This window comes from Capsicum annuum, chromosome 6 (genome assembly GCF_002878395.1).
Source record: "Capsicum annuum cultivar UCD-10X-F1 chromosome 6, UCD10Xv1.1, whole genome shotgun sequence".
Classification (NCBI taxonomy): Eukaryota; Viridiplantae; Streptophyta; class Magnoliopsida; order Solanales; family Solanaceae; genus Capsicum; species Capsicum annuum.
Window position 1 is genome coordinate 208339116 of NC_061116.1, and position 17929 is coordinate 208357044.

The 17929-nt window shown below is 32.5% G+C and overlaps 2 protein-coding genes across 2 annotated transcripts; one reads left to right on the forward strand and one right to left on the reverse strand.

Annotated features, from left to right (window-relative positions):
• Window positions 1-423: 423 nt before the first annotated feature.
• Window positions 424-1810, reverse strand: LOC107855367 (non-specific lipid transfer protein GPI-anchored 14). The gene is made up of 2 exons (XM_016700368.1): window positions 1433-1810; window positions 424-889 (listed from the first exon to the last, which is right to left on the reverse strand). The coding sequence occupies exons 1-2, from the start codon at window positions 1752-1754 to the stop codon at window positions 651-653; spliced, it is 561 nt and encodes a 186-aa protein (XP_016555854.1). The 5' UTR covers window positions 1755-1810; the 3' UTR covers window positions 424-650.
• Window positions 1811-13537: 11727 nt separating this feature from the next.
• LOC107855411 lies at window positions 13538-15880 on the forward strand. The gene is made up of 4 exons (XM_016700416.2): window positions 13538-13704; window positions 13888-14109; window positions 14228-14294; window positions 15114-15880. Exons 2-4 carry the CDS (start codon window positions 13922-13924, stop codon window positions 15411-15413), a joined length of 555 nt encoding a protein of 184 aa, XP_016555902.1. The 5' UTR covers window positions 13538-13704; window positions 13888-13921; the 3' UTR covers window positions 15414-15880.
• The last annotated feature ends 2049 nt before the right edge of the window (window positions 15881-17929 follow it).

Below are 17929 nucleotides of genomic sequence, written 5' to 3' on the forward strand. Positions count from 1 at the left end.
GAAGGGCACTTACACAAAATAGCCTATGTTTCAGTAAAATTAAAGTGCCTTCGCCTAACTTTTACAATTATACATCCATGTAGTTAGGAAAAAGATAGAAAACAAAGGAGAGAGGCTATAAATTGTATTTAATTGGCAAGAAAGACTATGAATTATAATTAATTAAATCTTAGGCTAAATAAGATAATTAAGAGGTTATATTTGCAAACATCTTTAAGAATTAATATGGTATAAGTATGTCTCTGTCTCAGGTTTTGTTCAAATGATATCCAGATTTAAGGTTAAAACCAAAACTACATGAACTCTTAAATGCTTCCAAACTATTTGGAGATGGAGAGATTGTTTTCAAAAGGCTTTCGGCTCAAATAGCGCACATCAAAACAATTAAAAGAAAAGTACATAATTAAAGATGACATAGCTAGATAATAGGAAAAGCATAACAAAATTTATTAACTTCCATTGGATAAAAATTAAGAGTAACAAAAGAAATAGTACTGCAAATTGATAATTTATTATGTTTATTTGTACCTAATTAGAGGATAACAAGTTAAAAACGGGGAAACACAAACTAACTATAGAAGTACTGATGATTGATCCCTAGCTTCCAGTAATTAAGTTGCCATAAGTTAAAGCCTTCATTAGTCAAATATCTAAATGAAGATCAGCGCAATTACTGTGAGTGACATAGTCAGTATGATGCTGGTGCTCTTCTTTGCAACCCCACTGGTGCTTGTAGGTGTAGTAGTCTTGGTATCTGGAGTTGTAGCCTTGGTGTCTGAACTAGTAGAACCAGAAGCAGAAGCAGGTGATGAGGTTGTGCTAGAATCTGGTGAATCATCTATTTTAAAGATCTTTGCATCTGGTGAATTTGCTGGGATCTTCAGTATTGCTGCAATTAAAAACAGAAATGAGACATCTCAGTTTGCTTTAGAGAAAAAGTGAGTCATCGGGATAAATTAGATTTTGAAGTTGAAACTTAATTCGTGTTTACTAGGTTGTAATTAGATGTGTATTTTAATTGGAAAATTTTGTAGTTTTGTGAGTCAGAAGTGAAATTTCTCGTAAAAATTGGTATGTTGATTTTTTCTTTTTTGAAGAATAAGCCCCCATAGCTGCCGACTCAACCGCATAAACTAAAAATAGCTGCCAGAAGTATAGTAGAGGTATAATCCATATATAATATATGTACAACTGTACATAATTAGTGTATAGTCTCTGTGTACCGGATACTAAAAGTAAATAGTGAACCCGATCAACTATTTGTGTAAAGCGTTCGAAAATATTTCGAACATAAAATTTTAAAATCTAATCAAACTTTATGATCAAAAGAATATCAAAAATAAACTTTTACAGTCTGATAAAAAATTTATGATCAAACGCTAGCTTAAATGCATGCTTTTGTTTGAGTAAAAAGAAGATAGTATTATCATACATGGGCAATCAGAGACTTTGGCATCAATGTTGCAAGCAGATGGCATTTGAAGAGCCAAAGTAGTGTTGATAGGTAGGCCTAAGGATGGATCAGTGCTCTCTTTGATGAGAACACAAAGGCATTTTGGCTTAGCTGCTTTAACTTTCTGAGTGTCTTCACAACATTCAGGTGTAGGCTTTTTAGCAGTGCCACTCACATATGGAACACATGATGCCAGATTTCCTAGTTGGTCTGCACAATCTTTTTCATCATCTGCCATATTAGCCATTGCACCTACTGCTAATGTCACCACTAGCATGCACACAACAAATAACTTGTTCATCTTTTATTTCTCCAAGTTGAACTCTTTGCAAATTAATTTGTTGTGTAGTGAATACTTTTGCCTATAGACTAGCTAGCTGTTTATATAGAGTTGCTTTTAACACAAGGTATTTATTTCATGATAACAAAATTTATGATACACAAGGCTTGGAGAAATGTAAATTCCGCTTTCCAAGAAATGACAAAGTTTGAATGAACTTAAATGTGTGTCTATATGTTTTTGCATTCCCAAGAATTCATCAATGCCTCCAAATTGATCCTCAGGGTAATTAATTTGTCTATCTGCATTCATGTTCAAGTGTTGGAAAATTAAACCCTCTTTAATGTCCCTGCATTCCCCACTCCGATCCCCTAATAGTAAGACCGGTCGGAGCTCGTTCAAGGAGGAGGGTTGTCGAGGGTCAATTTAAAATGATCGATTTCTCTCTTTATAACGGCCGTAAAAGTAAGGTTGTGTATGTATTACTCTCCCCAAATTTCATTTGTGGAATTATAAATACTAGCTAATCATAATTCATAAACAATTAAAAAACATACATAGGAGGTTAGGTAGTCCCAAAAAATGACCAAGATGGTTCAAGAAGGAAACAACCTCATATGATGAAGTGAAATAAAGATGTGTGAGTGTGGGTTGCTTTACCCAACATATCCATTCAATAATTAAGATTAAAATAACATCATACTCTCTCAGATGCAAAATAAATAAATTATTGAAACATGATACACCCTTAAAGAAAAATCTTTTAGAATATAAATTGTAGGTTACTTTCCACTATTATTCTTAAATTATTTTTCTAGAAAATGTGAATTACTTAAGAATTTCATTAAATAAAAGGATAAAATTAAAAGAAATTTCCAACATATCTCTTAAAGAACGCGCAATTCATTTATTTTGAATATTAAAAAATATTTCAATAATTTATTTATTTTAGATTAGAGAAAGTAATTTTTAATATTTTTTTTAAAAGATAAAAATTAATAAGGTAATTAAGGACAACATAGATATTTAGATTGTAACTGTAATCATAATCCTTTTCTTGTGTCAACTTTTGAATCTTATACTTGAAAATGTTTCGTCCATCTCTTGATGAATGCTTTCAACTTGAAAAATAAGAACACAAGCAATAAGTTATTGAATGTTATTAAAAGGACAAAGGATAGGTTAAGTTATTGAATATTAATAAAATGAACCACTTCTTTAATATTTAGGATATAATTATAATTATCATTTTCAAAATGATGATTATTATTTTATTATAATTTTTTAAAAATTAAAGCGCCAGTTAAAATTAGACAGGAGGAGCATTATTTTCTCTAGCCAAATCACTATCAGAAAATGGGACACCATGAATGGAAAATAATAAGCAGTGAGCTTACAACTAGTGTTCATTTTCAATTTTCATAATTTTGAACAATAGCTTTGACTATAGAGTACTAGATTACTACTACTCCGAAGAGAACCTTTGACTGTAAATATTTGTCTTCTTCTGTGTTTTTCTGATCTCCTGTTATGATCTTTTGAATCAGTTTCATTTATTTAAGAGCCAGAAGGATTAATAAAATATTTAAATTATTTCAGTTTTTTGAGTTCCACGTTTAAAATTATTGAGAATATGAAATTTTTTATTTAGATTTATCACTCAAAGTTAGCGAAATATACCGCAATTAATATTTGATAATGTGTATGATACCCTTTCTTTTGATTAAAAATGTTGCCACGTGACATTTTAAGTGGAAAATCACTTAAACTAATTTAGGCTTAAGTCATCGATAGTCCCTTAAAGTTGTCTCAAAATTTCACTTAAACCCCTCAACTCAAACCTTAACCCACCCGAATTTTGATTTACCCAGACCTTTTTTTTCCCAAATCTTATCAGATCCCATGTGTGTGTCCCCAAACGTTGTTTATGTGGAAACTAATCCACTCAAACGTCTCTACTTGTATTAAATAAATTCACGTATAATTGTTGAGACTTTAAACGTCAAAAGGTCCATTTTGACGTAAACATTAACCCTGCTTTCTCTCTCCCCGACTTCGCTCTCTCTCTTCAGTTTTAGGCTTAATTTAATCAAAATTCTTGTCAAATCGAAGAACAAAGCCCCACTTGCTACTGTGTTGGTGTTCCAAGGCTTTCTATTTGGCTTAGCAGCCCTTCTTCTTCTGGTGTGTCATGATGGTATGAAAAAATTTAGGGGTTTTGCTCACATCTTTCTCCAGGAAGTGTTTTTATGATTTTTATTTGTTAAATTTCTTAAATTTTAGCATAATTTAGTTTTTAAGATTTTGAAATGTCACTGTAGGGAATGCGTTGTTGGGAATATTCCGTCACTTTCTTCATATGCATTAAAGGTTGTAGCTTTTAGCCTATTGGTGTGTTCTTTGGGTATATTCCGTTTACTAACTTTGATTCTTTACCATTTGTTGCAGGTGACCTAATAAATGGAGATTATTTTTACAAAATTTTACCCGGGGCGAGGAGGGAGGGGGGCTTTTCAAATACGCCTGTCCCTACATATGTTGAAAGTTGTATGCTAGAACTAAGGTATATTGAAAAGGACCCCTTTTCATTACTGAAATTGTTATTTTATATTAGAGAATTAGGATATGCAACTGTTGGAGGGTTTTATTACTAAGATGCAGTAACTAAAGAGTTCAACTTGATTAAAAATTACCGACATCTCCTTGAACTAGTTAAAGACTTAAAACATGAGGACTCTATTGACTTTTATGTCTGTCATGTTTTAGATGAACCAACACTTGACCCTGATGGACCTGCAGGTTTTTTACCTGGACCTAAGCTAATAGATAATGAAAGAGTGTCAACGGATAAGGTTAGTGAGGGTGCAGAACTAGAGAGAGAAACTATTGGTGTTAATGATAGTGTTAACATAGAAAGAGAATCTGTTAATATTGATGAGAGTGTTAACATAGAGATAGAGACTGTTAACTTAGGTGAAGAGAGAGAGGCTGATGTAGAAGATGTTAACCTAGAAGATATTAGTATAGAAGGTGATGAGACCGATGTAGAAGATATCTATGTATAAGATGTTAATATAGAAGGTAAGTTATCAGATTACTTGAGTAGTGATTCAGATCTTGGAGATATTCTTTCAGAAGATAGCTCAGATGCTGATGAGGATTTGAGGGCTTTTAGACAAGAAAAAAGGAACAACAAAGAAACAACAAAGCAAGGAAAAAAGTTGTTGAAATTGAAGAAATATCCGTGGAAGTTGTTGGATGTGTAGATAGACGTTTTGAGGATATTGAAAAAAATAAGGCTAACAAATATGCTGAAAAGTTGGTTAGAGATGAGGAATATTTTGATAGTTCTGACTATTGAAGTAGAGATAGTAAAGAGATAGATCTAAATGTTGTTAGAGGAGTAGATCTACCTAGAAGAAGGAGAAGCAAGAAAGTTAAGTATGATGAAAATTGTGAATTTGTTGTGTTTGAACTTGAAATAATTTTTTAGGGTGCAAAACAGTTTCAAAAAGTTGTTGCAGATTATGCTGTAGAGTATATAAGGCAGTTTAAGTTAAAACTTAATGAAAAACATAGAATAAGGGTGAAGTGCATTGTAGCTAATTGCAACTGGTTGCTGTTTGCTTCTACTGATAGGTGTTCAGGTGATTTTATTATTAAGAACTATAACTTTATTCACAAGTGTATTCCTTTAAACAAGAATAAGATGTGTGATTCAAAATTGATTGCTAAAAAGTTCAAGGACAGAATTATTTCTCAGTCATACATAAGAATTTGGGAAATTCAGAATTTGATAAGAGAGGTGTTGGGTCTGTATATAGATAAGACTATTTGTTATAGGGCTAAATAGATTGTTATGAGGGAGAATATGGGTGATTGAAAGCTGATATTTGTCAGATTATGTGAATATACAGATATGATCAAGAAAACAAATCCTGAAAGTTCTTGCTGGATAAAAACTGACAAGAAAACTGAACCAAAGAAAACCTCTTTGTTTATTTCTATGTGTGCTTTCATGCCTTCAAACAAGGATGGTTAGATAGAGGTAGAAAAAATATTAATTTTGATGAATGCTTTCTCAAAGGAGCTTGTAAGGGTGAGTTGTTGGTTGCTGCAGAAAAAAATGGGAACAACCAAATGTATCCTATTACATGAACACTTGTGGATACAAAAAAAAGACATAGCTGAAACTGGTTCATAAGTTACCTGATTGCTGATCTAAATTTGGGAACTGGTGAAGGCTTGACTGTAATGTCAGACCAACAAAAGGTACTATTACATAATTATTTTTCTTGTTATTTAACTTTAATTTCCATTAAAATTTCTATTATAATAATACTTATACTTATTACAAGATCTTGTTCCTGTTTTGATGGATTTGTTATCAAATGCTGAGAGAAGAATGTGTGCTAGACATAATTGAAGCAATTGGCATATGGACTGAAAAGGAGAAGAAAGAAAGAAACAGTTTTGGAGGTGTGCAAAAGCAAGCTTTGAAGTCACATTTAGAGAGGAGATGCAAGCAATGTCAAGTTTAGGTAAGAAGGAAATAACTGAGGACATGTTGGTTAATCCTTCTTCTTCTTAGTGTAGGGCATATTTCGAAACACATTCTAAATATGATATTATAGAAAATAACATGTGTGAGACTTTCAATTCTTGAATCTTAGCTGCTAAACATAAGTCCACAATCACAATGATAAAGGATATCAGGCATAAAATAATGAATAGACATGTAGATATGATCAGATTTATTGAACCATGAATTTCAGACATTACACATATGGCAAGAACTATTTTAGAAAATAACAAGGAATATTCAAATAGGTGTAGACTACAATGGAATGGAGTTAATGATTTTGAAATTAGGGATGGGGGTTACACATTTGTTGTTCACTTGGACAAGAAGTATTATAACTGTAGGTTATGAATGTTAAGAGGTATTCCTTGTCCTCATGCTATTTATATTATTACCTGAATGAAGATTCTGATCAACATGTAGAGCACTGGTATAGAAAAGAAACCTTTCTTAAGTCTTATAACTATTTCATTTAATTAATTATCAATATGAAAATGTGGTCAAAAATTACAAACCCATCAATTGAGCCTCCAAAATTAAGAAAGATGCCAGACAGACCTAGTAAGAATAGAAGAAAGAGTAAGGATGAACCAAAAAATTGGGGCACACTATAAAAAAAGTATCAAGATGACCTATTCAAGGTGCAATTAAGTTGGCCATAACAAGACTGTGTGTGCAAAAAGAGAAAACCTTAAATAAATTTCATAATAGTTAACAATTGTTGTAAAGTTAACATATTTCTTAACTTTTCATATTTTTGTTTGTCTGCTAGAATGGAATGGGGAGCAGTAATAGTACTCAACCTGAACCCTCATGGAATCCACCACCACCACCACAATCAAGTTCTATTTGTGATGACCAGTGAAATACCAAGAAATACCTCCACTGAAAATCAGGCACAAGAGTAAGTGATATATATTCTGCCTTAATATTACTCTTCTTCTTATTTAGTGAAAACTGCTAAAAATATTGTGTTATATTTATTCACAGTCAAGCTCCACCTTTCATATATATGCAACTACACAATTCAGTCAATCAAGATCTATTTGTGCTGACATTGCTACTGCGCCAAGAGCACCTCAAAGAAAGGTGTCAAGTGGGACTGGTAGAGGTCAAGTTAGTGCTGGTAGAGCTAATGGTGGTTCTGATAGAGGTCAATGTGGTATTGATAGGGGAGGTCAAGTAGGGACTGGTAGATGTCAAGTAGGGACCGAAAGAGGTCAAGTAGGGACCGGTAGAAGATTGGAAAGAAAAATAACTAATGCAAGAGGGACCTCATTTGAAAGTGGAAGAAATACTTCTTCTAGTCAAGTTCCACCTCTGCCAACCAACAAAAGGCCATATATTACTACCTCATTTGTTGCTGCTACTGGATACAAAAGGACTGCAACTGATTTTCATATTTACTTTGATCAAGCAACTGAAACCCAAGTGTACAATATATTTCTCTTTGTTTCATTCTTTATCTGTAACATGTTTTCATTCAAGTTTTCAATGTTCATTGTCTTGTAATTTTGTCTGATTTTGCAACTTGGTACATCAAGTGAAAGGATTATTTATGAAGGTACAAATTTAAGGAGTGTTTCACCAACCAATATGGATATTTATTTTAAACCTCGGGGCCTAATGTGGAATGGAAAAGATGTAGTCACCAGCATACAATTGCAACAAATGAAAGCAAATAAAAGAAACAAAGTGGATGTAGCCAATTCTTCTTCATCAGTTGGATCTTCTAATAAGTAGTTCATTTAGAAATGATCTGTGCGCATGATACTGTAGTGAGGGTTATACTCTCATTCCGAACAGATTATGTTATTAATTTTTTAACAACTTTTTCTTAGGCAGCAGTTAATGACTTTGTGTTATGCTGCAGTAGTACTGTTATACTCAATGTTGAGCTTTTTTTGAACACCTTCACTTTTTAGCTCAACTCTGAGCAGTTTTAATATGATGTGCTGCTTCTTGCACTTTTTAGCTTAACTTTGAGTATTTTTAATATAATGTGCTGCTTCTTTCACTTTTTAGCTCAACTTTGAGCAGTTTTAATATATGTGATGCTTCTAATATTTTAGTTAAATTTTAATACTTTTAGTAGTTACAAATATATGATATGCTTAGTTGGGTGGCAATGCCTTGTTGCACAACTGGACACAAAGTAATTGACAATGTGATTGTCATATAAAACTTGTCAATTCATTCAAATTATACAAAATAGACTACCCAAACAACTCAATTACAAACTAACTAGGATGAACTACTCAATACTCAATTACCTTTTCAATACCCTAGCTTAAATACTACCTTACACCATAGTAAAGAACCACTTTATAGTAAGAACAAAGAGAAAAAACAGAGTAAGTCTATTCAATTTGACCTTGGCACATTCCCTTTCATATTTAACTTTTTTGAGTTTTTGCCTTAATGCAATTAATTTCTCTTCACTATCTTTTAATTTCTCACACAAAGTGTTCCTCTCTTGTTCAACCTCTTTGAGCTTTTCCTTCAGTCGATCACATGAATTTTCACCATATTTACACCTAATCATTAAGCTCGATTTCACCCCAGGAGATTGATGCACATAAATTGAAGGTTTTGAATCAATCCATCTAAAATAGCCACATCCATCATTTTCCTAAAATGCAAAAACAGTAAAATTATCAAAAATTCACCAAAAAAATAAATTTAAATCTATAAAAATATTACAAAATTTTGAAACTCTACATAAAAAAAATCTATGACTTGAATTTGATGGAGTCCTTGAAGTTCTCAAAGGACAAAATTCAAAACAGTAATACAAATCGGGACCTCAAGATTAACTGAATTTTGCGTCATTCTTATCTAAAATGAGGAAAAAATCGATTAAAGAGAAAGATGAGAGAAATTATGAGATAAATTTGTGAGTGAGATGAGAGTTTTTAGCAAAATTGTGAGAGAATTGGGCTATGGGAGACTAGAGAATGAGAGAAATATGAGAGAATGAGAGAAATTAGGTATTTTTAATTTGGGGGTGAAGGGGAGAGAAAAGTTAATGTTAAATAACATTAACTTTTGCTACATCGGATGAATTTCATGGTTCACACGCCCTCGGCGAGTATATAGCACGCGGCGTGCCATGTAGGCAAAAAAGGCCTGGGTGGATCGAATTACGGGTGGGTTAGAGGTCTTATAGATACAGGCCTGAGTTGAGGGGTTTAAGTAAAATTTCAAGATTACTTTATGGGCTATTGATGACTTGAGCCAATAATTTATTTTCAACATTTTTTTCTCCATCTTTTCAACTATAGTCTTGTCTCAGTCATGACGATAATATCTTTAACTTGGAAGGGGAGAATTAGGGTTTTACAGAAATTAATTGAAAAATATAAAAGGTTAAATAAAAATTATCAGTTAATAAATCTATTATATATATCAGGTGGACGAAGATTTTATATGGTCAAACACACCTAGAAATCTTTTTAGACAAATACTTGGTCTAATCAATGACTGAGCATTGTCGCTAATCAATGAATGATGGTTTATTTAAAAACCTCACACTCTCAATAGTTCAAATATAAAACTTAAAAAAAAATATTTTTACTATGTTCAAATTTTTTTTTTTGAAAAAGAGCAAGAGAGTTGATATTTATTTAATTAAAAAGGGATTATATTTCACATCCCTTTAAGGAAATATGATAAAATTGAAATAATATATTTTTCCATCAATTTGTTTATCTTACTTTCCTTTTAATTAATTTTTTTCTTAAAATAATTTTAATTTGATAATTCTTTAATTAAAAAATACGCACATTACATTTAAAATTATAAGTAATGAATTGAGATCACAATCCAAACCTTATTTTAAAAATTTTGTTAGACCCAACAACTCTTATTAATTTAGAATTTGAATTTTGTACAATATTGCCTATGACAAAGCAACCGAGTATCACTTTCTTGCCTCTACAGGAAAAAACACCTGTAAAATGGTTGTCCCTTTAACCATCTGGATTCCTTCCCTGTCTGGTATAAAATTAAATGTGGATGACTCCTTTAACTTGACCCAAGGGAGTGCGGGGTGTGTGTTTAGAAATAATGAAGGTTGTTGGATTGTAGGTTTCAGTGCTAGTATTGACGTCCAATCTAGTTTTGAAGCTAAAACTACTGCTTTGATAATGGGGCCTAAAATGGCGTTGCAAATGAGACTTTCACAACTGACAGTTGCTACTGACTCAAAAAAACTGGCAACACTTCTATCTGATTCTTCTGCTTTTGTCTGCTCTACTGATGAATCTAACTGTCTGCTCTACTGATGAATCTAACTTCCTTACCATTTGCAGGGATCTACTGGCTCGAACGGAGAATCCCCCGGTCATCCATGAAATGCGGAGCACTAATGCTGTAGCGGACTTGCTAGCAAAGGAGGGCATTAAGTTAGGAGCTGACTGTTTTTGGAAGAAGTGGCTAGTTCCACCATTTTTGTTCTGAACCAGTATCGGACAGACAAAGAAGAAACTTCTTTTGTAGGGCACTCTACGTCCATTTCTATGAATATATGTAACTCTAGTACTAGGCCTAAACATTCTCTGGCCGGCAAAATGCCACTTGTTTGTACTAATGACTACGCCATCGTTTAGATATTAATAAATAAAATCCCCCAGTTACCAAAAAAAAAAACCACTTTCGTGAATATCTAAATTTATATATATAAAAAAAAGGTAAAAATATGTTATGTAGAATTAGATTGATAATATTTTTTTTTTTTTTTATTAGTATTTAAATGATAAACTAAACAATAGTTAGGGGTGTTTGGATTGATGGTTTTTAAGTAGCTTATAAGCTTAAAGCTAAAAGTCATAAGTTGGTAGTACTCAATTTTTGACGTTTAACTTATTTTTGTACCTTTTTAACCTAAAAATTAACATTTAAAAGCACTTTTATTTTTTTTCAAACACCTTCAAAAATAAAAATAAAAAGAATTTAAAAGTCAAAAGCTACTGTTTTGTTTTTTGGTTTTCCAAGTATCCCCACAGCCCACAGCCGTGAGACTAATCCTCTGTTTTTACTGTCAACGCACTAAGCAGTAGGGAAATGGCCACAGAGTTTTTTCCATTCACCAGAAATGGGGATCGAACCCCCAACCTCTTGCTTAAGGGGTGAGGTGCTGAACCACCACACCAACCCTTATGGTTAAGTCAAAAGCTACTTAAAATAAGCCAAGTATCTAATATATTAATTTTTTAAAAATTCGGGTAGAAAAGAAAAATGGGGAGGAAATTGGTAATACATACTCCATTCACTTCAATTTATTTATGTTACTTTTTTTTTCATTTGTTTCATGTCACTTGTTTTTTTGACAACTTTTTAAATTCACCTGACACATTCAACCACAAGAAACATGTTGAATATCACGAGATTAAAAGATATTTTATTACATGTCACATATCCTTAGTTTAAAATTACAAGATCTAAAAGTTTTTTTTTTTTTTTTTTTTTTTTTTTTTTTTTTTTAATGTCAAGTCAAAACAAGACAGTCAAATTGACGAAGAAAATATAAACTAAAACTGATATAAATTAAATGGTAATCCTTTTGTTTCAATTTACATAACACCCTTTTAGTCAGTCAAGTTGAAATGAAGAAAGTATCAACTAAAATCGATATATATATATATGTATATATATATAACTCCATTAGTCTCAATTTACATAACACCCTTCCGGTCAGTCAAATTGAAATGAAGAAAGTATCAATTAAAATCGATATATATTTAATGATACTTCCTCTATTTCAATTTACATACCATCTTTTTCTTTTTAATCTGTCCTACAAAAATATCGTTGACAAGTATTTAATGCATCATTTCGATGTTATGTTTTTAGATCCCACTTAATGGCTTTATTGTGAAGAGAAGTTAACCACTAAAGTGACTTAAATAAAGATAATTTGGTAAATATAACAATTTTTTATTATTATTTGAATTTTGTATCGGTTAAACTATGCTGCATAAATTGGTGCGAATAAGATAAATAATTAATTACTTCATCGGTTCATCTTTACTTGTTTACTATACTAAAAATAGATGTTCAACAATATCTGTCCAATTTGAAAAGCTAATACTAGTAGCTAATTTATATATATAATGGTGCTCCCTTAGTCTCAATTTACATAACACCCTTCCAGTCAGTCAAATTGAAATGAAGAAAGTATCAATTAAAATCGATATATATTTAATGATACTTCCTCCATTTCAATTTACATACCATCTTTTTCTTTTTAATCTGTCCTACAAAAATGTCGCTGACAAGTATTTAATGCATCATTTCGATGTTACGTTTTTAGATCCCACTTAATGGCTTTATTGTGAAGAGAAGTTAACCAATAAAGTGACTTAAATAAAGATAATTTGGTAAATATAACACATTTTTTATTATTATTTGAATTTTATATTCGGTCAAATTATGCCGCATAAATCGGTGTGAATAGGATAAATAATTAATTACTTCATCGGTTCATCTTTACTTGTTTACTATACTAAAAATAGATGTTCAACAATATCTGTCCAATTTAAAAAACTAATACTAGTAGCTAATTTATCATTTTGTGCCTATTTTATCCTTACTATTCAAAGCTATTTGTTACCCAATATATCGCCCAAAACATTATTTCATATATTCAAAAAGTTATATAATAAAATTATCCTATTATTTATTGTTTCTCAAAATATATGTCAAGTCGCATATAGACAGGGAGAGTAGAATTTTTGAGCTCAAACACTAGAATTAGTGGTTTCATGATTCTGGTAAAAATCGATTCAAAACGAAAAATCAAATTAAACCAACTAAATAAACTAAACTTTACCTGATTTTACACTTTTAAAAATGAATTATATTTTATTTATTTTTACTTTATTCAAAAAAAATCAAAGAAATAACCATACTAATCGAATGACAAATGATATATATATTTTCTTTTTGAATGAATTATTATCTTTTTTTTAATAGATCATTTCTTTTATTTTTTTGTATAATTAATAATCAAAATACTGAACCACACTAAATTCAAACCGATAACAACTAAATCGATAAATATATTATATTTGATTTAATTTTAATAATTTAAAAATTATTTATATTGATTTAATCTTAATGACTTAAAAATCAGTTATATTAATTTGATTTTAATTTTGACAAGTAATACCCCTTACAAACCCATGAATACCCCTACTAGAAGTAAGATTTTTTTTAATCAAAGTCCAAATTATAAAAAAAAAACTAAAAAAAATTAGGCATTTTCTTTTTTTCTCTCTCCTAAGCCTATGAATAGTCTTGCCCCAATCTCATTTTCTTCCTCTCTTTTTCTCTCTCCCAAAAATCTCTCTCTCCCCTCTTACAGGCATCCACTTGTTAGCCCACCAGGTACCCCACCCCCACCCACCCCCTTCGCTTTCATCCTTCTCCATTTTCTTGTATGTTTATATATAGTAAATTTCATTTTTATATATTATTATTATATTTATGTATATGTGTTTATGTATATAAGTTTGTGGATATGAAAGATAAAGTTCTTAAGGTTTTGTAAACATTTTCTTTGATTTTCAGGCTTTGGATCTGTTAAAGAAAAAAGAAGAAGAAGATGAATATGTATGCTTATCAACAGAAGGCCTTGGTGGGTTGTGTTGGAGTTGGAGAGAATGGGAGGGCTGCTGATATTTCTGGGTCTAACGGTGTTGTTTGTCCTAAGCCTAGGAGGCTTGGGCTGTTTAATTCTGCTTCTGTTCATGTTGAAGAATCCATCAGACCTTATCAATTGCTGCAGTTTAGGTATGCCCTTTTTTTTTGGCTGTATGTTCTTCACAGCGGGGACTTTAGTACACCGAACTGGTTTTTGTTATGTTGTGTCTGTAGCTTATTTGGTGCTTTTTGTTTTTGTGTTTTTTAGAAATCAAGAAATGGAGGCTTGCGATTTGAAAGCCGGAAGTGAACTGATGGATATCATCCTCACAAAGGTGAGTTCTTTTCTTGTTTTTTGAAGAGAAAAATCTGATCTTTTTGCTCCTTTTTGGTAGAGGATTCAAGTAAATTTTTGTTTCCGGTAAAAGGGAGCCTTGAAGTGACCGGTAAAGTCTCTGGATGTCACGGGTTCAAGCCGTGAAACTAGATCTTTATGGTCCAGCCCTTCCTCAGACGCTTTACTGTACCAGGCCGCCATATGGTTTCTGTAGAAATCTACTGTGAATAACACTCGATTTTAACTCTTTTTGCCCATAATTATATGTAGGAGGTCACTGAAAATTTATGTCATCCCTCTTTGATATGTTTCATCTTTCCTTTTTTGGGCATTGATTTGAATTGACTAGCTGAAACTCTACTATAACTTGTGATTTATAAGAAGTTTTGTAGCTAAATTGAAGAGATCAAGACATTCTAAACAGTGTCGTCGAAGAAAAAAATGTTTTCTTTACTGCCCTTTTCCCTTTTCATTACTACTTTGTTTTACTTCAATTGAGCCGAGGGTCTTTTGGAGACAGTCTTTTTGCCTCCAAGAGGTAGCGGTAGGGTTTGCGTACACTCTATCCTCCCCAGATCCCACTTTGTGGGATTCCAATGGGCATGTTGTTACAACATACCCAGTATATTCCCACCAAGTGGGGTCGGGGAGGGTTAGTGTACGCAGTCCATACCACTACCTCGGAGGTGAGCCTTTGGGTATGTTGTTGAAGAAAAATGATAATCTTAGTTGATTTGTTTCTAGATGATCTAGTTTGTTTGTTAACAAGTTAATTCTCTTACTCATAGCTGACAAGTCCTGATTTTTCTGTTAACAGGGGAATTATGAAGTTGATAAAGCCAATTTTGAGGTGGCTTCATCTCCACCATTTTACTATGGATCTCCCCCCAGCAGGGCTGGAAATCCCCTGATCCAAGATGCCGAATTTGGCAACCACAATTTTGTTCCCACACTAGCAATCCCAGAAAGAGCAGTGGCACCCTCACCACCACCACCTTCCTCCACCATCATGAGCGGTGGAGGCTGTGTTCGTGTGAAGTTTGGGAACAAGCCAGCTCCTGTGAGGATTGAAGGCTTCAATTGTCGCGGCAACTGCAGCGTCTCAGCTGTAGCTTAGGTAGATCCATTGATGACACAGATGTTGAGGAACCAACATCGTAAAAGAATAGATATAAAGGAGAGATTTTTGGGGGAAGAGGCAAGAAAACGTACACCAAATTCGTTTAGCATTGTATATATAGAGTGACAGAAAGAAGGTTTAGTCCAATTTGCTGATGAGTTTTGTTCTCTAATCATTCAAATCCAGTAATGTGTATATTGTAAGACAAGGTGATGAATGAGTTTGTTTTAAGTCCAAATGAAGGAATAAAACTGTAATATCCCCCAAAGAAAGAGATAAGATAAAAGATTTGCTATCTTTTCTTTGGGAGTGACTAGGGTTCTTTTATAGCATTTAGAACAAAATATGAGTTGAGGAGTACTTATTATTAGCATCAAGACTCAAAGAGGAAGTTTTGTGAAAGTTTGTGACTTATCCTTCACTGTAATAGTATAATCTGAAGGAAAAATATGGTTTCTTACAAATTCACTTGTCTTGTTTTATGACAAGTACTTTCTCTCTTACTATTCTTTTTAGTCCGTTTCAAAAAAGTTTTTCCCTTTTTAATAACTTTTTATTTCAATTTTTCATTTAACACGTTTGAGACTACAAAATTAAAGAATATTTTGATACATTTTAAATTCCGTACTACTGGGTCAAAATCAGATAAGCAAATTGACAGAGTGGGAGTACTAATTTTCTATTCTTGGCCTGCTGTCTTTGTTAATGAAAGTCACATGGAGCAAAGCACGTGTTTGTGAGTATTTTTCAACTTTGATAATGAATATCATATAGTAATTATTCAATGTTCAGTGGCATGATTATCGCCACTACTATGTGATTCTGTTCACAGATTTTGACCTTTTCTAAGTGGCATGTCATGATCCCTTTGCTCTTCAAAACAGTTAGAAGAGGAATATTTTAGCAATATTTTGTGATGGGGAAACATTGGAGACTACGTGGATTGGTTTGTTATCTTATGTTTGTTTTCTTTTTTTGCATTAGAATATATAGTTGAGTTGAGTTGTCCAATTGATCTTCCCCTGAGATTAAGGAGGAGAATTAGAGGCGTGGGGGGCTATGTTTAGCAAATTGTCGTGTGCAACTAAAGAAGAGTTTAATTGCTGACTAGTTTGTCTATAGGCTAGGCTGGCTCTGCTTATGGGTTGCCCACCTCTTTGCTAGACAACACAATTAAAGAACGACAACTTGTCTTTTTTATTCTTCGACGGCTCCTCCCTCTTGACTATGATGCATTCGTTTGCTAAGTTTAGATTAAATTATTCTGAGATTGTAATTTTTAGAGTTATAATTTTGAATTAATTGATTCATATAAGAAGAAGAGAGTTTTGAAGTAACTGATAAACGGATTCAAGTTATGAAAATAACTTTTGACAGAAATGCAAGGAAGACTGCTACAATAGGTCTTTATGGTCGGATCCTTCCCATAATCCTGCGCATAGCGAGAGTTTAGTGCATCGGACTGTCTTTTTATTACTCACATGAGAGATGAGATAAACCAAGCTCAAGTTGGATCAAATAAAGTGAGATGTATCAGGATTGATGAACTTGAGATAATCTATTCTTAGTTTTTTTTTGAGTAAATACATAATTATCCCACTAATGTTGGTCGAGATTTTCAAAAACACACTTAAACTTTGAATTCGACCTATTACTCACGATTCTTTTTTATTTCATTGCAAACACACTATTTTTCGCAGAATCTCAGTCACAACAAGGAGAGTGAAATACACGCGCCAATCAGGTGCTGTCACGTGTTAAATACGTTTAATTTATATATTCTTTTAATAAAATTTTACTTTTTATTTAATTTAACATCCTACCCCATCCAACAACTCCCCCAAGCAGCTCTTCTCCACTCCCCACCCCCATTCAGCACCCTCACCCCCCGTCCAACACCCCCACCCATCAGCATCTCCCCCAACCCCCCCCCCCCCCCCCCCCCCCCACTCCATCACCATTCTCTCTCCCCGTCCATTCTTTTTTTTCAAATCAATTCAAAAAACAGTTTTATGATTGAATTGAGAGTTCTATGATTGAGTTGAGTTTTAAAGATAGTTAAATGATATGATTTAATTGAAAAATTGAGCTTTAATGATATGATTTTAAAAAAAAAAAAGCTTTAATGGAGGAGTTTTAATGGTGACATTGTGTTGAAGAGCTTTAATAGCGTTGAAGAAGATATTGTGTTGAAGAAGAAATGATGGGTAGTTAAATGATAGGATTTAGTTGTAAAATGGAGCTTTAATGAATGATTTAAAAAAAAAAAAGTTTCAATGGAAGCTTTAATGGTGAATTGAGTTGAACAAAAAAAGTGGGTGGATTGGGAGGAGGGGGGGGAGCTGGTAAGGATAATTTTAAAAAATAAATTATTTTTTTTTTAAAAATATAAATTATAAATTAAATTATTTTACACGTGACAACTTTTAATTGGTAAAAAAAAGTCAAATTCAATCCCTTTTACACGCCTATGGTGCGTGTATACACGCAGAGGGTCAAAATGGTATGTTTGC